The 24,633-nt window shown below is 40.0% G+C and overlaps 5 protein-coding genes across 18 annotated transcripts; 2 read left to right on the top strand and 3 right to left on the bottom strand.

Moving 5' to 3' along the window:
- Positions 1-195: 195 nt before the first annotated feature.
- LOC103972087 (uncharacterized) lies at positions 196-3,103 on the bottom strand. Of its 2 annotated transcripts, XM_018820273.2 has the most exons (8): positions 2,859-3,102; positions 2,392-2,558; positions 1,835-2,046; positions 1,254-1,404; positions 922-1,055; positions 746-808; positions 576-644; positions 196-492 (listed from the first exon to the last, which is right to left on the bottom strand). In XM_018820273.2, the coding sequence occupies exons 3-8, from the start codon at positions 2,030-2,032 to the stop codon at positions 382-384; spliced, it is 726 nt and encodes a 241-aa protein (XP_018675818.2). In that variant the 5' UTR covers positions 2,033-2,046; positions 2,392-2,558; positions 2,859-3,102; the 3' UTR covers positions 196-381. The 2 variants fall into 2 exon arrangements, with proteins under 2 accessions (XP_018675818.2, XP_009384563.2); XM_009386288.3 differs by lacking the exon at positions 2,392-2,558 and having other exon boundaries at positions 2,859-3,103.
- Positions 3,104-7,569: 4,466 nt separating this feature from the next.
- On the bottom strand, positions 7,570-11,199 carry LOC103972086 (uncharacterized). Its single transcript, XM_009386286.3, has 9 exons — positions 11,034-11,199; positions 10,862-10,942; positions 10,335-10,424; positions 10,051-10,217; positions 8,795-8,864; positions 8,395-8,474; positions 8,203-8,265; positions 7,905-7,981; positions 7,570-7,820 (listed from the first exon to the last, which is right to left on the bottom strand). The coding sequence occupies exons 1-9, from the start codon at positions 11,112-11,114 to the stop codon at positions 7,720-7,722; spliced, it is 810 nt and encodes a 269-aa protein (XP_009384561.2). The 5' UTR covers positions 11,115-11,199; the 3' UTR covers positions 7,570-7,719.
- Positions 11,200-11,535: 336 nt separating this feature from the next.
- Positions 11,536-13,833, top strand: LOC103972085 (ATG8-interacting protein 1). 10 transcript variants are annotated; one of them, XM_065090803.1, is made up of 6 exons: positions 11,544-11,692; positions 11,827-11,860; positions 11,968-12,076; positions 12,193-12,566; positions 12,690-12,961; positions 13,523-13,833. In XM_065090803.1, exons 4-6 carry the CDS (start codon positions 12,212-12,214, stop codon positions 13,604-13,606), a joined length of 711 nt encoding a protein of 236 aa, XP_064946875.1. In that variant the 5' UTR covers positions 11,544-11,692; positions 11,827-11,860; positions 11,968-12,076; positions 12,193-12,211; the 3' UTR covers positions 13,607-13,833. The 10 variants fall into 10 exon arrangements, with proteins under 10 accessions (XP_064946876.1, XP_009384556.2, XP_064946875.1 ...); XM_065090801.1 differs by having other exon boundaries at positions 12,203-12,961; XM_065090799.1 differs by having other exon boundaries at positions 12,193-12,961.
- Positions 13,834-15,226: 1,393 nt separating this feature from the next.
- LOC135597608 (uncharacterized) lies at positions 15,227-20,007 on the top strand. 4 transcript variants are annotated; one of them, XR_010481331.1, is made up of 3 exons: positions 15,227-15,566; positions 16,324-18,301; positions 19,870-20,007. XR_010481331.1 is itself a non-coding variant. In XM_065090796.1 (2 exons), the coding sequence occupies exon 2, from the start codon at positions 16,491-16,493 to the stop codon at positions 18,231-18,233; it is 1,743 nt and encodes a 580-aa protein (XP_064946868.1). In that variant the 5' UTR covers positions 15,227-15,566; positions 16,324-16,490; the 3' UTR covers positions 18,234-18,484. The 4 variants fall into 4 exon arrangements, 2 of the variants coding, with proteins under 2 accessions (XP_064946868.1, XP_064946869.1); XR_010481330.1 differs by having other exon boundaries at positions 19,763-19,916; XM_065090796.1 differs by lacking the exon at positions 19,870-20,007 and having other exon boundaries at positions 16,324-18,484.
- Positions 19,842-21,034, bottom strand: LOC135597609 (expansin-A4-like). The gene is made up of 3 exons (XM_065090798.1): positions 20,630-21,034; positions 20,227-20,545; positions 19,842-20,151 (listed from the first exon to the last, which is right to left on the bottom strand). Exons 1-3 carry the CDS (start codon positions 20,967-20,969, stop codon positions 19,842-19,844), a joined length of 969 nt encoding a protein of 322 aa, XP_064946870.1. The 5' UTR covers positions 20,970-21,034.
- Between the last annotated feature and the right edge of the window lie 3,599 nt (positions 21,035-24,633).

Raw genomic sequence — 24,633 nt, 5'->3', positions numbered from 1 at the left:
GTGTGGTCGTGGGAGAAGACAAGTGGAGCGTGAGGCCCGGAGAATATTGTATTCTCCCGGCCTGCCTTGCACACTGCCCAACAGCCAACAACAAGACGGGTACGTAACTCTTTCTCTCTCTCTGCACGCAGCTTGTCCCACCACCGTCACCTTCCCCAAGAAAAAGATGCAACTAACCCACATGACTCACAGAGATGAAGATTGGCACCAGTAGACTAATACATAGGTCCCTAAGTACAAGACTACAAAATCATCACACACCACGGTTAGCATCATTACACTACAATTAGTAGGTGAGCAGACACATCACTTGAGCTGGTTGGGCGTTCGCACCATGATCTCTGACTCCACCACCAGTTCTACATATCGTGAATACTCACATCAATCCTGCTTCAACCCACCACCTTGTTGTTCCTTCTTTTTCCTATGGCGGGTTTTCAACCTCTTCGCGGCGTGGATGAAGCCGACGATGACCTGCATCTCATCCACTTGCTTTTTTTTTTTTGGGCGCAAGTGGATGACTGGCGTTTTAGTTTCTTCATGCATGCATGGAGAATAATGAGTGGAACAAGTACCTGCGAGAGGAAGTGATTCTGCACAACGTGGAGCAGCTGCTCCTTTGTAGGTTTGGGGTTGATGCCCACCTGTTTAGCAGTAGAGAATTTGATGTTAGAAAGCTGCGCAGGTAGCAAACCGAAGATCTAATGAACACACAAGTTCTTTCGGGCAAAAAAAAGAAACATACAAGATTGAAGCGCCTCCAATATCTCAGTAAGGTTGGTGTTCCAAGCTTTGCCAAGTTTACCCTCTGTTCATAGTCTACAAAGTGTAAGCACAAGTTCTCAAACACACTAAAAATGCTTAATTTTTCTCGACCACTCCTGAATTCAAACTATGCAAATGCAATATGTATTTTCTCACCGTTTGAGAGTTGTGACCATTAGAATGAGTAGTGTCTCGATAGTTGCTGCTTCGGCCATTTGACTTTGCTGAACATGTCCATGGCCTGGTGTGCCTAACCCTTGGCTTTGTCGGCTTATGAAACTCTAAGCAAGCTGTCAAACAAGGTAATTTTGAAATAATAATAATAATAAGTAACTATTGGTTTTAGTTCACTTCCAAACAATAAAAATATTACCCTACCTTGTACACCACTCACAAAACAAAAGGATACCCCACCTAGAAGTTGTACTCTTTACTTGTGGCGAGTTAAAGAAAGAGTAGTTGACAATTAGTAAACGGTGAAAACTTACAGTAATCGATGTCTTTGTCTCCCACATCTGAACTACTGCAGAACGAGTTGTCATAGTCAATCTCATCGTCCTCGTCTTCATTTCCTGTAGGAGCTTCTAAGACGCTCAATGCGTTTCTTTGAAGTTTCACCTCCACCCCATTCTTTAGGACCTGATCACATGTATGCAAATTGTCTTAGCATATAAATTTTTTTTCCCAAGGCATTCAAATACAGATAATGACAAGCATATCCGGTCAAAACTTTTAGAAATGACAGATCCGTGAGCTAGCAAAACAATGTGTCTTGCACCTTCATTCATTTATAAACCTATTGACAAAATGCACAGAGGAATGATGATGAAAGTACAGAAACCAGTGAGTGGATGGTGGCTAAATAAGTGAGATTTAAGTGACTTTGGAAATGGTTGGCTTAGTAGAATGATGTCTGTCTTGCAAGAATTCTTCTAAAGACTCGAATTCTAGGAATAGGTAATAATCATTCTCTGGTAACATTCAATGATTTTGAACCCTGTGATGCAAAGAACTAGAGTGTGTGAATTCCAAGGACAATGTTCTTAGGCAAGAGGAAACAATTACTCACCAGCCAGTGCCAGCCACCAAGACCAACAGCTTTCTTGACAACACCTTGAAGCCCAACTAGAACAGACTTTGTTCTGTTGTTACCAGTTACGATGACCTTGGTGTGCCTGGGAAGCACCGAGAGCTCTTCATCACCACTTTCCTCCCGCGACGGAGATAGGGTCCGGGCTGAACACAGCTCGGCCTCCATGATTCGCATCAAGTTCTTGCCACCTGATCCAACCAGTTAAGAAACCATCAAATTTCTTTGGTAGAACAGAGACCCACTCACCCTTGGAACTCCAATAAATACTGCATCGAATCAAACGAGGAGCAGGGAATTCGCCCAATTCCAACTGCCTCCCCTTTTTTGCTGGCCAGTTTCAATTTACGCTAGAAATTAGTATGATCATGACAGCACCAACACAAATCAATGCATCCTGCAAGCTTGTGACTATGGCAACATGCCGGTCGACATCCAAGAAAATTAGTCTCCGAAGCCAAACGTTTCTAATTACCGATCAAGTCATTGTGATCGATGTAACTGTGCATGGTGATCAACAGATTCCACAAACTCACCTGATTCTACAGAATGTTCCTGGATGCTTCCCCCATTTCAGATTAGAGAAGAAAGGAGAAGCGTAAGCTCGCGCTGACTAGTTTATCCGAGAACAGGTGGAGGTAGCATATGTATTAGCATCAGAAATCACTCCATTCTATGCTAACCCACATCATAATATTGATATCTGCAAGATTTCGAATTTAGAAAAAAAGGGAAGGGGGGCAGAGTAGAACAGGCGAGCAAGCTAGATTGATCGCAAGCGAAAATGCATCAAATCAGAATCCAGAATCAGAAACAAGAGAATCCGACCGAGGAAAGAACGTTTCTTCTACCGATTAAAATTCCAATACGATTTAATGACTTAGTTCAGAATCCATAATCTCAATTCTTTGCAGTCGTTAGACAAATGCAATCACAGACCAGAACGAAGCAGCAAGAAACCAAAGGGAACGAAGACAAAGCTCTACGATCCGAGACGCCGTACCACAATGCTGCGAGCAGAGAACCGAGACCGACGCGGCCGTCGAAATGTGAGGGTTTAGCGACGAAGAACACGAAACCAGGGTTCTATTGAATCGACGAACGCAAAATGACTCCTAATCGGCCGGGAAATCGGCGGATCTGCGAGAATTGGAACCGGCGAGGGGATTCTTGGGGGGAGGAAGAGGGGAGGCGAGGGGGAGGAGGAGGAGAGCAAGAGAGAGGAGAGGGGGGAGAGAGAAGGAGAAAAGAAGAGAGAAGAGTAAATGGCTTACAACTGCTAAATTAGCAAGAAAACGTTTCCCACCGGCTCTCAAGGAACCTTCCAGTCCAAAGCCGGTCTCGCGGCCTCGGCTCGGCTTCGGCGCTCGGCTCGTAAACCATATCGGTGTTACGAAGTGTAACGGACCGCAGATGGTACAAACCTCACGTGCTCTCCTGAAACCCACGTGACTCCTACTATCTCCCTCCACATAGCTTACTAATACTGTCTCTATCACATGGAAGAATCACTCCAACTAAACAAGATTGATTGAATGTTGTTGATATGCTAGATTGATTAAATATATACTAGAAAAAATATCCATCCAATATTTTTTCTCCTTTTAATCACATAAATATTAGTTTAATATAAAATTCTATATATATATATCATAGAATATTTTTCTGGATTAAGGAATTGATAAAAAAAAATCATCAATTTTTATATCAAATATTTATTCAAAATAGATGGCCCCACCGCGTACAGTTTGCGGGCTCGGCGTACGGACGCAGAGAGGCCACGTGACTCGCGGGTGGAGCCTCTTCGCCGGCTCTAAAGGCCGAGCCGAGCCGAGCCAAGCCAAGTCGAAGATGGACGCTCCTCGGAGCCCGAGGGGACAGTGACAAGGACACGTGTAGCCATCCAGCTGTCGGGGTCGGGCCCGCCAGGCTACGTGATAGACGACCTGCGCGGCGTAGGCCCCATGCGCGACGCCCCCCTCCCGTGCTGCAACGAGGGGGCCCGCTCCGCGACTCCGCCGTGAGGCGCGCTCGCATGGGACCAACAGCACCGGACTCGCGCTCTCTCTCTCTCTATGGCGGTCTTCAAGTCCGGACTTTGGGGGGCATTTGGAGTCCGGATGGCAGTTGGCGGCCACTAAATTGACCCCGATAGATTTCCCGGTCTTGGATTTCAAACCACAATAAACCCTAAACGAAGTGGAAGGACAAGAGGAGGAGAAGGGGAAGAGGAGAGAGAGAGAGAGAGAGAGAGAGAGAGAGAGAGAGAGGCACATGCGTCGCATTTACTTTACTGCGACCTTTAGGCCTACTTATCCTCCGTACACCCCCACGCTTTTAAAGATGGCCGCTGAGGGGTTTGGATTTGGAGGACGGCAGGAAATCGCATAGAACCAATTCTTTCATTCCATTTGTAACGACTGTACGTTGATGAATGACTATAATATTCAATCTTAAATCGAGAGAGCAAATGTGCCCCTATAGGTATACATAAACATCCAAAAAGAAAAGATTAGTATAAATATTAGTTTAATTTAAACCTTAAAAAAAATAGATATTCTTACAATTTTTATCATCCTAATGGAGTTTTGGTGTCCTCCTTATCCATATGTGGGCCACGTCCGGTCACTATCTTTGTTGGAACAGTACTCTATTTGACATATTTTGGTACCAATATTGAGATCAATAAAAAGATAGAGATGAATGTTAGAATTTTGGGGAACACATGTATAATTAAACATGTTAAGTTATTATTTTAATTAATCAAAATTAAAAATGATATAATTATATAAAATTATTTGGTTAAGGGATATAATTCTCATGAAAATTAATTACGATCAGTAATATTTCTAATTTGATGACGAGATAAGTTAGAAATATTAAACATCATGAGGTATAATTGTAGATATAGTTATAAACATAAATAAGATTATGATCTCCGGTTGCACTATCAATTCAGTTTTCTTTTCACCCATTCAAAAAAAAGGTTTTCAATGATATTCAGCAATTGGAAGATCAATATACTCATTAATTCAGAAAAATACTTCGATAGATTCATCATGTATGTTTTCGTGTTAATGTGTTTCGTAATTATTATAGAATTTCATATATATTATTATGGATTTAATAAATTTTATAAAAATATTTTAAAAATTGATTTTGGATTTATAAAACATGTTTGATCCATATTTATTGTGTTCAATTATCAACGGTAAAAATTTAGCGCCGGTGGATAATACATATTGAGAGTTTTCGATGAGATTCATCGGACTTCTGAATTAAATAGTAGAAAAAAAGGAATGATTATATCATTGATTGTACCCATGCCTACCTTTTATATTGATCGTTCATAACCATAAACGATTAACGATCAGTGAAAACTATTTGGACGTTGACATATTTGATAGTTTGATTTAATTTTATTTTTCGTTGACATGAATGTCATATGTGTCGAGTCATTAAAGATGAATATGCTCGATATAAATAAGTCAACATGATTATTATATCATGCATGGGTCGAATAATTAATATTAGGACCTTTTGCTCCCTACTTTCCAATGATTTCAATGGACCTCATGTTATCTATTTTCTTGTTGATTGGACATCGCTTTGATAAGGTCTCCATATACTGCCAGTTGAGCAATCTAGATTGCTGTTTACCAACAGACAGCACTTTGTTGTTCTCTGTTGCATTGTCTCCATAACAAGTGGCTGAACTTTGATTTGTATGATTGCATTTTACTGCTAATTTAATGAAGTTATACTGGTGAATTAATTTCCAACAACTCTGATTCCCGATTACACCATCGGAGATCGATAGAGTTTGAAATGGAGCCAACAATTTGCATGCTTGCAAAGATTATAAAGCTTATTTTCCTTTTTAATCCTTCACATTATTTGCTCAAATGATAATATAATGATAATGATATGATCGAAACTTCACTATCACGTAGATAATATCGTACAATCGATATCTCAATGTCACATTACCGACACTTAAGACACCACATGATCAACACCTCAATATATACGTGGTTAATACATCAATGTCATGTGATCAACACTTTGGTATCATGTGATTAACGTCTCATCATCATATGATTGACATCTTAATAAATAGCTAAGTAAGCTAGATGTTATCATATCCTATGTTCAATGCATTATGATCATAGTCAATTTTGGAAGAGATACATCATCTTCTTTATAATCAATGTTGCAGAAGTAATAGTACTCAAAATCGATTATAAAAGAACTCATTATATTTCTAAACATAGATCTTTTCATTTTGTAAAATATAAGTCGAATCATTCGAACCCTTATTTATGTATCAAATGGACATTATCGGGAGTGCCCCAATATAATTTTGTAAGTACTAGACTCTGATTAGATTCGAACATCATCAATGGTGTCAATTTTAGAACAGAAACAAAAGATATATCCTGGTTGGCTCCAAATTAGCCTTCACAGTCAAAAACTAACTTAACACAGAGACTGATGGCAGTCCATGAATACTTAAAAGCAAACGAGTTGATTGCAACTCAGATCTACTGAGTTTTTTCATTGAAGGAGATTTAGCTATTTGGTTTCTTCCATCTTCATGCCTGGTTGTTCCTCGAATTCAGTATGTTCTAGCTTTGTAATAGTCTTACTTGACAATAGCGTATGCAAGAAGGCCTTCACCCATCTCATCCATTGCCGACAACACAGTCACTGCTCACTATATACCGCCAAACTCATCGTCCTCCACCACCTTTTTTCTTTTCATATTGTTCCTTCTTATATCTTTCCATTTTGTTCTTCCTCTTTCTCTTACTTGACTTTTTTTTATTTTCTTTCTTTCTTTCTTGTTTGGGTTTGATAATGGAAACTATATTTATCCTTGATAGAAAAATAATAATATGATTGATACGTTATCAATCACATGATCGACACATTAACATTGTATCCAAAATATTTTAATCATATACGATTAACATGACATTCGATTAACATGATATTATCGTTCAAACATTGTCAGTCATATAATAATTATTGTATATCTTAGGAATCCGATATAGCACGACTTTCCTTAAGATATGCACATAATTGTTCTCAACATCAATGTGTCGTCTCAAGGGAGAAGAATCCAAAGCTTTTTGTGCATTTGGCTCTAATAACTTTGGCATTAAGCCAACACCTCATTCCCTAAACTAAGATAGGGATCGAAGGGATTTTATCGAGTATACCCTAATTTTATAAGGCTCAATGCCTCGAGAGATCGATATTTCCTAAAACTGTTTAGAGATAAATACATAATAAAATCTTGATTGATTCTGAATCAACATTTGAGCAAATAATCAAATTTTGACTTAAAACAATCCTCAATGAGAATTTCACTTCAAGTACCTGACACATCCACCTAAAATATGCTTGAACGAACAAAACATGTTCGTGGTTGCTCGGACTATTTCAATGGGTGATAGAAAGACCAGCAGCAAACAAGTCTCACGGCAACTAGCACAAAAATTATGACTCTATGAGAGGCAAATCACTTCAAATACTATTACGAACATAGGATTAATATTAAAAGAACTATTTCCATGACTGAAATCCTAAACACGTAGTGTAAGATGAATGTCCATGTCCAAGAAGAAACAACATGCATAGTAGGATGCATGCTCCTGACATGACTGTATCGACAGGACGAACTATAGATGGGCAAAAACACCCAAACATAATAGAAAAAGGAAGGAGATAGATTAGATTTAAAATTTGGTTTAAACATGGGAACATATAACTTGAATAAATTATCAACACTTGAAGTATGTTATCACTATAAAAAATGTTGTGTTCACCAACATGTTCAGAATAATAGCCAAGAAAATCTATTTAAGTTTCTTGCTGAAGTCCGATAGGTCTATTAGCTGAATCCTCGGAATGCTTTCTGCTTCTGCCCTCTCTTTCTCAGTATTATAACCCCATCTACCTGCTCAAAGTAAAATGTACTGTTAGACCAAACACCACAAAAAAAGTCTAACCATCATATAGTTGACTAGGGGAAGAAGGTCACCCAGGTATAAATTCCATCCGGCTAATGCGGGCTCTTTGATAACATTCTTCAAAGTTGCAAGACGGTCTTCCACAAAGCTGGCCAGAGACAGGAAATGTGATGAAGATTTTGGTTTACAGATGTCATGATTACCTTAGGTAAAAACAAACTACAAGAAATCCTAACAATGCAATTAACAACTAGGATTGACGTTCTTATTTTCCTGCTAATAATTGAAAAGATTTCTCCAGTAGCATATTAACTGACAGATGTATTATTCCACAAATTACATATCTCCCATAATAGAAATAGAACTTACTGAAGAGAGAGACCCTGATGTTCTGGCATTTCTTGGAGCTGCTTTAGGACTTTTACTTTTGGCCTGGAATCAGAAAGTAGACCACATATCACCTGCTATGCACATATATATATATATATATATATATATATATATATATATATATATATATATAGATGGTGAGAAATTACAAGAGCAGCTCAATATACATACCCAGTCCCCAAACCATAAATTCGTTCAGCAGGTATGGTTACTCCAGCGAGTTCTCGCAATAATGCATCAGCAAATCTGGCCTAAAATTAACAGATAGCAAAATGTTGCTGTGACTAAATATTTGCAGAAAATAATATCAAACTTAAGTAATGAAAGCATTTGTCAATCTGTAACTAAATGAATATCAAATTAATGGAAGGCTGATCAACGCAGAAGCTGCATCTGGACATCATAGAATGTTATTGTCCTATGCAAATGGAACAGGAACTGTATGACAAAATTACTGCAAATGAGAGCTGAAGGATGCTACAATGTCCAAGTTCCCAACGTTTCCATGCATCAGGATATTCAGAAATTTTGAAGGCAGAAAAATCTTTTTTTCAGAAGGAATTACTGGTACCTGCTTTGTGGTGACAATATAGAGTTGAGAGCTTGCAAATCTCAGAGCATCTGCGACACCTGGGTAAAATCTTCAGGGTCATCTCCTGGTTAGTATACATTTCCCAGATTCTCTTCGCGACTAAAATAAATTGCTCGCTTAGCAGTTCTATATGATCTATTAACATGATTAAGTAGCTAGATTTTATAACAAACAGCTTCATTTTAGCACTTGATATTTTCCATATTTGTACCACATTTGGTGCAAACACCATTTAGTTATTGGAGCAAGCATTTGCACCAATTCCAACTTTAACAGAGTTTATGAATAGTTCGGTGCCAGCAAATAAACTTAGGAAAAACACAAAAATGACACCCGTACAGTATCATATTTAACAGAAGGTCCATAATTAAAATGTGAAACTGGCTTAGATACAATTAAAACATGGTTTAGACTATCATGCATAGATGCTTAATTAAATCTGATGGTATTAGTGATTATCTGTTAATGCTCTCATTTGCTTATCAAAGAAAAGTAAATGCAGAATCCATGAGAGTTGGACCCTAGTGTGCTTTGGAAAGATATCAATGCGACAATGCTCAAGTACCACATGGCAACTCATGTGGCAAACAATCGTCAAAGATGTTTCTAAACCACAGGAGAATTTGTAGCGGGTAATACGAAGTGCACAAAAAATGAAGCAAATTGATCACAAAATCTCATCAGAAATTTCAATAATAGGTGGCAGCAGTGGTTTCATCTACTGTAATACCAAGCTATTTTCTATAATTAGCATTTATTAATAGAATATGATAATTCCAAGTCGCTAGATACTGGACTTGAACATCCTGTGGAACTTAACATTTTCAAGCAAGAGAGAGAATCAATCCAAAGCAAAATAATTACAAAGAATTTTTTTGCAAATTGAAGCTTTACTTCATGGAAAAAAAATTACTCAAAAATTCTAAACAAAGAATTTTACTTCATGGAAAAGATGTCAAACATACACCAAGAAGGAGACACAAGTGCAGGAGCAAAAGCCAGAGCCATGAAACAAGTGAGATGATTGTTGTTCTACAAGAAATCTTGACTAGATCCCATGAGATTCAACCTTCATTTTCACTACAAAGACATAATTCATAGATTTGCATGAACTTGGAAGTAGAAACCCATAAACACTAAACTGCCTGTAACACTGTTATGTTCAATGCAGAAGTCCTGGTATGTAAAATCAATTTTAGCATGTAGAGGAAAGAAATATACAGGACATATCATACCTGTTGGCACCAATCCAACCTGAAAGATCATTATCTATCCATTCATCCCTTACTCTTCCAAAAAGATCAATTAAAGCATCTCGTTCTTCATCCCACTCCTTCATAATTATAGGTTTCAACTGCGACCAGTTCTCCAATATTGCCTCAACAGTAAGCCCATCTGCAACCTTCCACATTAAATGAGAACATAAATCAGCATAATACTGCAATTACTATCGTAATTGCTATAGTGAACATTGATCACAATTCAAAATTTCCAATCCATCTTCAAATAGAGGCATTACCGATGATTTTCGCACTGAGGGCACCTGAAGCTCCACTAACAGCCTAACAAGCAATAGATTCTCATAACCTGTTTCAACCACTGGACGCAACTGCCACAATGAAATAGAAAAATAGCTCAGATAATTTGGTTTGACACATTCATATTGAACACCCACCTTTCTCATTCCACAAAACATCCTTCCATTTAGTCATTAGTAAACACAACTTTACCCAACTAATATTGCCAATTGTAACAAGCAACCTCACAATGATCCTCTAAGGAACATCTTTATCTCCTAACACACACCAGCATATAGATATAGTAACAGACGTAATTAAACTACAAGAGCAGCTAATATTAGATCAATTATGTAATGACAAGCATGTAAGTTGAAAGATGATTCAGACTCTTAACCTTGGATGATACGCATCAAGCAAATCCCATTCATAGTGGTACGTATGAGCAAACAAATCTAGATAAATTTCAGCATCGAAGGAGGAGAAGAAGAAGACAGGGGAAGGTCATAATGGAGGACAGGAAACTCACGATGTGCATTTGGTCGATGATCCATGTTTCCATGGCGGAGTCCACCTGTCCGAAGAGCCACGGCCATCTGATCTTAGCAGCCTACACCGTACCACAAAGATCAGAAGAGAAAGGAGTAAGAAGCGATCGGAGTAGGGTTCGTGAAGAAGTGAGAAGCAATCGAGTTGGATGCCTTGAGGGCAGAGAGGGAACTCTCGCCACAGCTGTCGCAGAGGACGCCGTCGAAGTCCAGAGCGTAGAGATCGCCTCCCATCGATCGATCTGTCGGCCGCGCCGCCGGACGACGGAGGAGAAGGATGAGGAAGCGAAGTCGAGGATTGGGTGGTTCTCCGGTTGGTTGGGGAGAGGGCTCCTTTTATCGGTTTCTTCCACTGCTTTTGCGTCGCCCGGTTGTTCTCCATCCAATTGGATAACGCCACGTTTGATGCACGTACGATTTGAGGTGAGTTCCGGCCTTGTCCGGTTCGGACTAAGCGCCAACATTCGAAAAGAAAGATTGGATCGCGTCAACTCGATTGGGTCGAGCCAAATTGACCCGTCTCTACGGTTGAGCTGAAAAGAGTCGACGGCTGAGCCGTCCGATCCTCATGATTCTTTTTTTGAATGCACCTATTGACACGTGGACGTTGATAACCGTCGATCTGATCTTTTAGTTTCTGGAGGCGGTGTTCTATTTCGTCTCGCCGGCTACGTCCGGTTCTTTAAGAGAACCACCGGCTAAACCGGTCCCAGATCTCGTCGGATTTGATTCGCCTCAATCCTTTTTCTCGCCTCCGGCTCTTCCTCAGACACCGGTGTCTTCTCCTCTTCCCCTTCACGAAGGTCTTCCAGGTAAAACATGATAACTTTTCAGGTTATGTTTGAGATCTCTGCCAATCGTATCGTACTTTGCTCCACTACGGGGCGCCAATTTATTGTTGTGTGGATCTATCTCTTTCATGTTTGGCTTTGATGGGATGGTTCAGAGAAATTGATTCACCATCGGTTTCTATCCACGAGGTATTACGTAGTATCAGTTTCTGTTTCTCTTTGTAGTTTTATGGTGGTAAATTGCTGTTGGTTGGAGGACGAATTAATCTTTCTATGGGACTTGATATGTTTCACAGAGAACTGGATCTTATGGCATATTTCTTCTTCTTTCCATGCTGAATCATGATCAATCAGTTTGATTGTAAGAAACTGGATTGAATCGCTAAGAGCAAGAGAGTAACTGTGGTGAGAATGGAGGAGAAACTGTAGCAATTGAGAACTTGGTTTGATTTATATCTTATTAGAAAATCTCGCCTTTTGGATTGTCCGCACTAAAAAATTTTAATCTTTTCGAATTTTAGTGAATATTAGGTTTTCAATATGGCGGACGATGGAAAAGAGGAAAAGGTTTCTTCTCGGGGAGCTGACTGGGAAGTTGTGTCCCTCACGGCATCCGCGTATGCTTCAGAGCCTGGTCCGCAGGAATTTGACCCTACCTCTGAGAGCAAAGAGAAGGAGAACATGACTGAACGTGAGTCTTCTGCAGCATTATTCATGTCCGGTCATTTTGTGTTTCCACCCAGTGAGCATGAGAATCTCCCGATAGAACCTGACACAAGCAAAATCCATGGTGAGCCAACAATGATTGGTGGTGATAATGGAATTGATGATTCTGATAGAGAAAAGTTGCAGACTGAATCTGATGATCTCCAGTATGATATCGAGTTTTCTGAAGGTAATAGAATTTCCTTCCGTGATATGGGATTTGAAGAGGGAAAGGGATCCCATAGGCTAAACTTGGTTGGAGTTGAGCAGGATATATTTGCTGATCCTCGTTCTGTTGATATTCACTCTGAAGCACATAAAAGCAGCACCAAATCTGAGGCTGAAGAACCTTCTGATGTGAACATGGAATCTCCTCATGATCATGCAAAACCAGGTGGAGATGAGATTGATGGATCCAACCTTCCTTGCCAAGCATGGTGGAAGAGGCATGCAGTATCTTTGTATAAACAGGCAAAGGAGGCCGGTACTTTTTGGTCTGTTGTTGTAGCTGCTGCCGTCATGGGAATTATAATTGTGAGGCAAAGATGGCATCAAGACAAATGGAGATTTAGCATCAACGATGAGGTATGCTTGCTTCCGTTATGAAAAGAAAATTGCTATTATACTGAGCAAGCAAATGTTGAAAATTTTCTGTAGCTTTGCAGTACTGATGTACCAGTTCTCTCTCAATTACAGCTCATCTGTAACTCTGATGGTAGACTGCTCTTTGGTAATGAAGTTGTCATCTCCATTTAGATTCACTTAGTAGTTAATGCATACTCATAACTAGCAACAACAGTTAAGTGACAGCAGGTTTTAGCAGATACCATCCTGATTGACTTATTTGTAAAGGAAAATGTCAAATCTTAATGCTCGCTGCCCATTTTTGTTGAGACAACACTGGATCTATGGAGAGAAACTTGGTGTGACCTGGATATAGCTCCAGTTACTCAAATCTTAAAGCTACATCTTCTCAGTTTTGCAATATAGCTTTTCAATTTAATGATGCTTTTAGAGGTAGCATAGCTGATCCAGATGTTTTTCGTGGTATGGATGATCATACCATGCTACTTTAGTATATGTTGGTCACACTGCCCTGGAACTTGGTTTTTGTTTCATAAGCTAACTACACTCTACTTCTGACAGAGGATGAGCAGGATGATGAGACCAATCGGCCGATTTAAGGATGTTATGGTTGGCGGCCACCAGCCTAACCGACTGATACATTGAGTCGGTGTGTCAGCCCGGCTTTTGAGCTGTTGATGGCGGCACGGATGAATAAAAATCATATGCATGTGAGATGTATCACCGCGAAGTTTGGCAACATGATTCGATGCCTGTATGTCTTGCAAACTTGCAAACTCAAAAGTTCTAATGTGTTCTGGTTAATCTTCGTCTCTTTATTTATATCATACACTTCGTGTTTAAAATATATGAGGTTCTAAATGATTGGTTCATGTGAATGAGAGCATTTTGATATTGATTTGCAACGTAATAGATTCAAGTGTGATATTTGCCCAAGTGAAAAAGAGAGTCTCAATGTACAATTTTTTTTTTTTTTACAAAATATAAGTGGCGAAGGTAGGTTTTGAAAATCAAATTATGATGATTTGTCAAAGTTTTTACTACCTTTAAATATTTGGGAATGATTGGTGAATGTGATTTTAGCAATAAGGCTGTTTTATGAATTGAATTAGATGATTTTAAAGCCTTTGATGAACATATTATGAATTATTTATTATTAATTTTTTACAAGGAATAAATAACATCAGTCAAAGTTTTTACCAACTAATTTAGCGAGTATTTTATATCAGATGATATTTTAGATCTTTAATTTTTTGGTATTTATTATTGTTTTTTATCATACAAGATCTCTTGCACGAGTGTAGAAAGCTTTTGCGATATTACAGAGCTGAGAAATAGGGTTTAAACTCATTCAATTGTCTAAAGTTGCCCTTTGTTGACAAAGGACTTAAGATGATATATGCATCAAATGGCTTGATAAATTCGGATGCTATTGCATCAGATGTCCCACGAAAGCACGTTGATAAATGTCAAGAACATAATCGTATTTGTTTATTGGCATGGTCTTGTTCTGTATAGATAGAATACATTCCTATAAAGACAATGAAGATTAGACTGTGTTGAGGCTATATTACTCATAAAGTGGTATGGAACAAGTCTGGAAGTGAACCGTTGAAAGGATGCATGATCTTTTCTGCCACCTAAGTAGAGTTAAAATAGACAAGGATAAATGTGACCTTTTGATTGGTCCGAGTTCTAGACCCGGTCCAGAGTAGGACAAATCATTTTGGTCCAATCATGATGATTAAACAGACTATCCACATGATTTTAGGAAAAGGGCGTATGCATCACATTGTAAAATGTTGATATTTATTTTTAAAAAAATCAATAACATAATTTATATTATTTATTTTTTTGGTAAAATTTTTAAAAATATAATTGAAAATATTACATATATTGGAGGAAACTTTATATATATATATATATATATATATATATATATATATATATATATATATATATATATATATATATATATAAAATAAAAATAAATCAACTTTGAATGGTAATATACGTAAATAGAATTCATAGCATTGTTTAATTCATATAATGGTAATATACGTTGATTCATATAAATATAAAAAAGTCTTTACAATAGCATTGTTTAATTTATATATATAGAAAATAAAAATATTAATCTAGACAAATAAAAATAAAGATTTTTAAGAATTTATCAAATACATATATATAGAAAAATAAATATGTAAATGTATATGGCAGAACTTTGAATGGTAATATACGTAAATAGAATTCGTAGCAAAGATTTCTCGGTTGCCATAAAAAACATAAATCAAGAAAAATTGCAAGGGAGAGTCGCAAGGAAGCCCTACCGTAGTGGCGTCGATCTGCCCTTCGCCGACGGCTCCACCGCCTCCTCCTCTCGGAGCCGGACCACCCGATCTCACCTCCTACGCGGCCGTGCGTTTTCTCTCTACGCCTTCCTGTCTCATCTAAGTCTCTTGCGCACCCCGCTGCCGTGATCCGCTCCCGAACCCTTCCTAAGCCTGGGGCCTCCCTTCGATCGCTTCGGCCGAAGCCTGTCTTGTGCTGTTGATGCTCCTTTCGCAGTCGCGAACGATGTCCACTGCCCTCTCGAAATCCTCGGGTAAGTCCGCCATGCCCGTTCCGCCTCCTTCTCGCCGAACTCTCACTGCATTATAATTGGGTCTCTTCGAGCTTCTTTTTCTATTAATTTGAAGAATAATTTTCTTGGAAGCCGATGACATAAGATTATTTTCGTTTCGTGTTTATGGTGCGATTGTTTGAGGCACAAATTACGAAGGGGAAAACTTGTGAATGATTGACGAAATTACAAATTAATAGATTATGTGATGCACACATCTCTTCAAATGCATTGTGCGCCTGTCTGCGACTCTTTATGTGGCGGTCAGCATTTAACATGTGTGACGGCAAGGACTGGGTTTTTGTGTGATCAACATGGAAGCTTTGATACTTACCTGAGTTAAAATGACTGTGAAGCATTATTTTGTTATGTTGCTGCTGCTTGGAATGTTTTGCCACTAATAGCATGTTTTGTTTATTTATTGTCTAGTAGAAAAGCCAAATCAGATGAAGTTTATATAACTATTACAATGGAAATTGATTTTGCTTTTTGTTTATGTGCAAAAGAAAATATGATAATCTTTTTTCTTTTTTTTAACTGTGTGCTTTTAGTAGAATTCACTTTTTGCTGGAGTTAGATTAATGCAAGTTGTTTTTTTTTTGTTGACTTGCCAAATTAAAGAATGAGTTTTGTTGTGTCAAAGTTGAGAAATAAATCAATATCACCATGCATGCAGTACACATATTGTTTAATCTTACAGAGATTATTCTCTTCGTTTAGAGTTGTCACTCTTGTGCAGGAGACTTGAGTAATATCGCTCACCTCCTAGGTGATTATCATTGAACTTTTGAGATTGTTGGCCTTATTGTGGAAGTTAAATGGTTCGTGAAGAAAGAGATGATAAAGGGTAACCATAGAGGAAGTAACTAATTTATCCCTGCATACTGGTTCATCATCATATGCTGGATGGAAGATTTTAATTTTGCTGTCGGGCGGCAATTCCCTGATGTCAAAACTTTTAGGAAGGCGATAAAAGAAGCTGCTATTGCACAACATTTTGAACTTAAGATTATAAAGAGTGATCTGATTCGCTACTTTGCCAAGTGTGCCAAGGAAGGTTGTCCATGGCGAATTCGTGCTGTAAAGCTGCCAAATGTACCAACTTTCACCATAAGAAGCATTGAAGGGACACATACTTGTGGCAAAGATGCACAGCTAAGTCGTAATCAGGCATCTGTTGACTGGATTGTCAATCTCATAGAGGAGCGGCTACGAAGCAATGTTAATTACAGGCCAAAGGACATACTTCAAGACATTCAGAAACAGTATGGGATTAGTATTCCATACAAGCAAGCTTGGAGAGCGAAAGAAAGAGGTCTGACTGCCATATATGGATCCTCTGAAGAGGGTTACAGTCTTCTTCCAGCATACTGTGAGCAGATAAAGCTAAGAAACCCTGGAAGTGTTGCTCAAGTATTTACTACAGGTTCGGACCATCGTTTCCAGAAAATTTTTGTTTCGTTTAATGCATCAATTCATGGCTTTTTGAATGGTTGTTTGCCCATCATTAGCCTTGGTGGAATTGAACTCAGAAGTAAGTATCTTGGCACGCTGCTTTCTGTGACATCATTTGATGCTAATGGTGGAATGTTTCCAGTTGCTTTTGGTATTGTTGATATGGAGACAGATGAGAGTTGGATGTGGTTCTTGTCAGAGTTCCATAAACTACTAGATACGAGCACTGAAACCAGACCTCAGCTTATTGTACTATCCAATGGACAGACAGTTGTTACTGAAGCTGTGAGAAGAAAATTTGCTACTGCATACCAGGGAATATGCATGCGACACTTAACAGAAAGCATGAACAAAGAATTCAAGAACTCAAGGCTTGTTCATCTTCTTTGGAAGGCAGCTTATTCTGTCACCACCAGTGGCTTTAGGGACAGGATGGCAGAAATTGAAGAAGTCTGTGCAGGAGCAGCCAAAAGGATTCAGCAAATTCCAGCTAACCATTGGGCAGTGGTTTATCTTGAAGGTCCACGCTATGGACATCTTTCTTCAAACATTGAGGAGTTCAATAGATGGATACTTGAAGCTCGTGAACTACCTGTTATTCAAGTTATCGAAAGCATCCATGGCAAATTGATGAAGGAATTTAGCGAACGCCATGAAAAGGGTTTAAAATGGACGTCTAGACTTGCCCCTGCAGCTGAAAGACACATTTCGGAAGCCATTGAGTGGGCTGTTGGATACCAAGTGCTTCGTTCTGATGAAGTAGAATTTGAGGTTCTGTCAGCTGATTGTTCCAGTATTGTAAATATTGGCATGCGCTCTTGTTCTTGTCGTGAGTGGCAGTTGCATGGCATACCCTGTTCTCACGCTGTTGCAGCCCTCCTGTCATGTAAGAAAGACATCTATGAATATACAGAGAAGTACTTCACTGTCACGAAGTATCGGGAGACATATTCTAAGCCAGTGTATCCAATTCCAGACAGAAGCGAGTGGAATAAAGCCACCGAGGGTCAGGCACACAATGAAAATCAAGTGGTTCGTCCACCGAAGTTTCGTCGTCCTCCAGGACGCCCTGAAAAGAAGCGGCTTTGCATGGAGGTGAGCAATCGTGAAAAACATACCGTGCATTGTAGTCGGTGCAGCCAAACAGGACACTACAAAAGAACATGCAAAGCAGATATCATCCAGAAGACATAACCTGTTGGTATCTTGATGGCCAACTGTATATCCCATTAGTTTTGTTGGAGGCATATGTAACATATCAGGTAAATCTTTAATTTGCCATACATTTTTATCTTGTTTGGAGTTAAAATTGCTTTTGAATGCCTTTCAATGTTTCTTGGTTTGTTCGTTCTGCATAGTTGCCTGTAGTAGTTTTCTCACTAGGAATCAATTGCTTAGACAAACTAATTTTATAGGCTAATTTCGATGGTGTATCATCAGTGTCATATGTATCTGCAAACAGTTTTCGGTGGACTAAACCCTCATCAAAACAAGATCAAGTGTGCTAAAAACTATGTGAATGCTGAACTTATGGTTGTCATCACTGACTAGGTGGATTTTTCCAGAGTAATAGCATTGCAATGATCGAGTTAAATTTCTTTCAAGGCTTATGATGTCAAATTTGGTCTTCATGGTGTGAATTTTTTCATGGTACTCATGTACATCATGTTAACGAAAAAAAAAAGATCTTCCTCATGTCATTCACATTGGCATTCTAAAAAACTCTGACGACCATTAATTACTGTGGCAATTAATAGCTAATTTGGGCTAAAATTTATGAAAAATTAAATATTTAATATATCCTTGTTAGTTATTCTATATTCTGTCTCATTTTTGTCTTCCTTTATAACATTAGGTTTTCCTTTTTTTTCTCTTATTTTTCCGTGCATCTTTATCTTAAAATGCAATAAGCATGAAAAGGATTTTTATTTTTTTATAGTTGAGTTAAAAATTTTTTGTAATAGAGTATCTAGAGACTTGTCACGGTAAGAGTTGGGAGAAGAAAAACATTTCTAATAATTATATTAGTATTAAAAGAGTTTACATCACAGTGTTGTGACCAATAATAGAATTATGAGAGTTCTTATAATTATATAGTTACAATAAGAATCGATTTTGATTTTTTTGATTAGTAATCGGATATGTGATGCACTTATTGGATGTGATTTGTTGGAAAAAATAGTATTATATTTAGTGAGAGTTAGGATGAATTATTTAAAATTGAGCTATGGAGAGAAAGTGTTAACTAATATAGATAGTAAAATTAAGATTGAATATATGAAATGTCATTTTAGTAATACAAAATTTGAGCACATAATAAGGTTAAATAGATTATAAAAGCATTTTCGTACCATTTCTACCATGGAATAGTAGAATGATGATTCGTTAGGAATCTCAATGAGAGCGGCCAAAAAATAATATTGTGTAGTCGAAATGGCAGAGATAAATTTGTGGATTTACCAAAAAAATATGTGAACAGTTAGATGCAATCCGATGAAACAAAGAAGATTCATTTAGGATGGTTTGTTAATATTATAATTAGATGTTAAAGGTCACATAAGCGATCCCACGTAATTGTTATAGCAAAAAATACTAAAGACAAATGATGTAGTAAATTTAATTTCTATTATACATACTGACATACTTTATGGTGTTGCTGTGGGAGGCAACACCGTCTCAGATACTATTACAAATGCTTACATCCCGGCTCGATCGGTCTTCAGGGAAGTCTATGAATCTCAAGCTCAGAGATATGATCCGTAGGACGAACTACGGGTTTAGGTGGAGCTTCTGCTGCGTTGCTCAGAACTTAAAGTTCTTGCCTTCGTAGGTTTGCCCGATCTGCCAGTTGCGGGGGGTGATGTGCCAAGAGGTGGAGCGGCGGCCGTCGCTGGCGGTGACCCGGAACGACAACGACTGCCCCGTTAAGTCTACGTTGGTCTGCCAGCGCTGCCCCCAGTTCCTGGACATGGCAGTCCACCCCACCTTGTTCCCCTTGATCTGCATGTTGTGGACGTCCCCGGCGCCGGCCACGTTCCACACCAGGACGAGGAGGAAGTAGGGGTTCCCGGAGGTGGTGAACCTGATGCCTCCCCGCTTCTTGCACGGGACCCTGCATGCAGCATTGTGATTCGTGTCCTGGTGTTAGGATTCTGACAAGATGTTGGGGGTTCGAGAAGACGAGTACCTGCGGTAGGCCACCGGCACGATTCCGGCCTTGTACTGGGCGATCTGGAGGTAGGCTGGCTGCGTGAGATCGAAGTGCACACGGGGAGGGTTGCACCAGCCTCCGTTGTCGCTGGACTGGTAGTAGTTGGGTGGGCAAAGGTTGGTGCCGGTGACGAAGATGGAAGGGTGGCCCGGCTTGCACCACTCCTTGTCATTTACGCACTTGATCTCGAAGCAGGCGCCGCAGATGAGGCCGTCGTTGAACAGAGCCGTGCTCGTGGCGGCCGTCTGCAGCCCGTACCCTTCGGTCACCGTGTCCTCGTAGCCGCATGCGCCCTCTGCAAGGGTAGAGTTTCCGGCGCGTGACGTACGTGAAGGCAAACACAGGCAACATGTAGAAAGCAAGGGAGAGAAGGGCAGACCTCTTGTTTGGGAGCCATCGCTGCCTCCGTAGAAGGTGGCGTGCGCGAATTCCCACTTGCCGGACTTGAAGGTCCCGTGGTGGCCCTTCAGATGATTGCCGTGGACGTGGTTTTTGTATCTAATTTTCCCATGGTGGTCATCCTCAGCCTTGGCGTCGGCGCCGGCGCCGGCGCGGGGGAACACAAGGAGCAGCAGCGCTGCAGCTACGAGGGCGCGCAAGAGAGTAGACATGGCGCCACAAATCGTGAAGAAAGTTGTGGGACTTCTGTTGCCGTCGCAAACGCCATTTATATGGAGAGGTTGTCCACAGGGAATACAGGAGAGGTGCACAGCGTCCATCTCTCCGAGCCGCTCATTCTCTCCCCACCAAAACACACACTCAAACCCCACCCCCACACACCTTCTCCCCCCCCCCCCCCCCCCTCCCTCTCTCTCTCTCTCTCTCTCACGGCCTCAGGTTCTCCTATATTAACGATCAATATCTAACTGTCATATAGAAATTGGCATGTAAAGAAAATATCCAAATCACTCTTTATCTGTTTTGAGGATAACAATCCAAGGTGGACCATTTGGAGCTATCTCCTTCCAAACGTCCATATGAACAAAATATCAAAAAAGAACGTTGGGACAGTTATAGGCTTTCCTCTCCAAGATCATGTATAAAAGCTAATACTTGATATTATATCATGGGGCTCTCTTCCCAAGAAAAACTCTTATCTACTATAAACCTCGATTACTAACTTAAGCATCGGAGGGATCAAGTTGAAAAAATTCTTCTGACATTGATCTTAGTGCAGGTAGTGCCCTAGGAGATCGACACCTCCATCTCAAAGTCATCTCAGAGCCATCTCAAAGCCGCCTTGGAACCATCTAGGATACTATTGTGCCCTCGGGTTTGGATTACGTTGGGTTAAGTCAAATTTTAACAATGAAATCCCCCTAACATTTTCATGTTAAAAGGAGAGCTTGATGTCACAAAAATATCCACTCGTCAATCCTCTCAACGAATGCTCCAATGAGAAGGCTTTGCCTCCAACCCATAGCACTTTTACTCAGGGGGCAATTTCCATCCTTCTTACATGTTGATGTGCCAACTTCAGCCCAAACGCTAATGTGGTATTGGCATCTATTCAATGACTCATGTCTCTCACCATTAGGGATGAACTCGAGCCATTTACTAGTCTTTATCAATGTGTTCTTGGGCCTCACTCAGTAGGTATAGACATTAACAGACATGATGCAGGCTATCATATTGCTCTTGCCTCATCTAGCCTAATAAGCGATACTACTATCTCAACCGCGATTGATACCTCAAGCACTATTGGCATCGGCACCCGTCAGGATCCCCCAAACTAACATAATGCCAACATCTCAGGATCACCCAAAGCCTGCAAAACTACTAGCCGAAGGAGCTCCCCGCTTCCCAATTGTGGAACTTAGCGCACTACAGCACCACCGCTTTGCTTTGCTCAAATTTGAGACCTAATCAGCGGATTCGATAGATGACTCCCTAAGGATCCAATTGTAGTAAATGGACCGACGCTTAGATAAGATGCAGTGGGAGTTCTAAGATTCTAGAGGGGAGAGTCTAATTGATCCCATCTCAGGTCAATCCTCATTCACTTAAAACATTCCAGATGAACCAAATACAAAAAAGGGGAGAACGACTAGTAGAGATAGTAGTTTAGGCGATGAATTAGGGCTGTCATCAAAGGGTATCTTGATCACCATCAACATGTTATGATCCTCAAGGTAACCATGAACCGATCCTCCTCGAGCTTCAACTTGTGATACCTCACCTTGAAGTGGGTTAGAGTGACTTAGTGCATGAATTGGTGTGAAACCTACATCATCCTCTCCAAACCCCCCCCTTTGAAGCTTGATGAACATATTATAGTCAGTAATTGCTTCCTCTTAATACTCTAATATTTAGCTCTGCTCGCTCTCCAATACTTCCTTTAGCTTGCGAGTCTCCTCAACAACTATCATAACTTCCTCGATGAGCTCTGAGTTATGTGTATTCATCGCGTCCAGCTCCCAAGTTAGCTATAACAACTTATCCTCCATTGTACTAGTTATAGTCTCGAACCTCCTTAAGCTTTTTGGGAGGCTAGCCCTCGTGCTCTCACCTCACACCTTTTGCATCTCTTTCAAACCTTCCCACTATAACTGCAGTGATGCATCTAGGGTTGAGTCTGATAGGTCAACCATCTGCAAGGCCGTAAAGGGTAGGGACTTCCCTTGCATAGGTCCATCATCGATTGTGACATGCTCCCCCTTTTCCTCAAGAACGATCTATAACTTCGACCTCTAGGGGAGGCTCCATCTCCCAAGTTGACTCTTCGGGTATGTCGTCCCTTTGAGATTATCAAGCCTTTCTCACTATAACCTTGTGTTTCTTTCTTAGTTAGTCAATGTTGCCATGATGACTAGGTCGAGGTGGATCCAACACCTTTACTAATGGCTTATGAGTGGTTGTTAGGGCCAAATAGGGCTCCGTCACGTTAATGAGGAGCCAAGCACCTTCCTTTTTAGGTAGTACAGATTTTATGCCTATAGATTATGCAAATCACAAAGCTGAAGGTTAAAATAAAAAATGTTAAGTGATAGGAGGTTTGGGTCATACCCTGAGGAGTTGGGCTAAAACCTGCATTGATCAACTAGTCCTTATCCATCTTTCGGACTATCTCGAAGGAAGAAAGTATATCCCTCAATCGAAACTCTAAATCTACCTCCTTATCAGACACGAAGGGAGGGGTGTTATTAATGTAATGTATTGATCATGCGAGGTTGAATCCCTCGTCTTTTGACTTAAACTCATGAGAAAGAAGCGCTCATTCTAACTTTGTTGTTGGAAGGTACATCACTGACCTAGAAACCCTCTCCCAAGTAGCTAAGTAGTAGCTACTTCTTCCCTTGCACAATTGAAAATAAGTGACAAAGAGGGTGCTGGGTATAGTAGCACGTCGACATTCTTCGATGAACACTATTAGATAGCATAATGAGTTGAGCACTATTTGAGAAAGTGATATCCCCCATCATTGGAGGTATTACACTATCACTAAGTAGAGGGAAAAATGGAATCTTGCCTCAAATGCATCACATGATAAGTAGAAAGACTTGAGAGCAAGATCAAAAGGGTGTTGATAAGGTTTGGGAACTTATAGATGGAACTCGGTTGTTATACAATATCTAGTTCCCAGGCGATCTAAGAGAGGTATGCTTATCACTGAACCATAGTCATGCAAATTTCTCATGGACTCCAAGTCCTAAAGAACCCTCTGGTTTATGGTAGATGCCTCCTCTGATGAAAAGGAGGACTCATCCTCCTCCGCCCTTAAACTATTTGAGGATGGAGTAGAAACCTCGACCAACTAGCAGCTAGAGGATCAGGAAGAACTTGTATAAGAAAGAAGAGACATCCCGATCTAAGACAAAAGAGCATAACTAATGCTAGGGCGAGGGACTCAAATATCGACTTGCCTTATTAGGAACTAGGGCAAGGTGGGAGGTGCTCCTAAGGAGGCCCCTGGGGGTAAGGCTGAAAGCTCTCGAGGCTCTAGGGACTCTAGACTCTGGAGGCTCAAATGGAAGAATGAATCCTGCTCCACGGGGGGTAGGATTTATAAAAAGGATATCGATCTCTCTTCTCCCATGATCAAGAGCAATTCTTACGAGACACCAATAGTAAGAGAATTTGAAATTTGTCATAGTGGAGGAAGGACTTTGAAGCTCGCCACGACAGGAAGATGCTCTAAAATCCACCATGGCCGAGGGAGGACTTGGACCACCATGACAAACAAAAGATTTGAAATCCGCTATGATAGAGGTGTCGGGCGGAATATGCCCCAAGCGTGTGAGTAGGGAAAACCCGACCCGCTTTAAGAGAAATTCATTACAATAAAAGAATAGGGCAAAATGCGTCTGAAGTATGTGAGTCGAAAAAACCCAACTTATGCCAAGATGAATCTTTTATAGCAAAGGCATAGGGTGGAATGTGCTC

This window comes from Musa acuminata, chromosome BXJ1-11 (genome assembly GCF_036884655.1).
Source record: "Musa acuminata AAA Group cultivar baxijiao chromosome BXJ1-11, Cavendish_Baxijiao_AAA, whole genome shotgun sequence".
In the NCBI taxonomy this organism is placed as follows: domain Eukaryota; kingdom Viridiplantae; phylum Streptophyta; class Magnoliopsida; order Zingiberales; family Musaceae; genus Musa; species Musa acuminata.
This window is presented reverse-complemented; position numbering and strand designations above follow the sequence as displayed.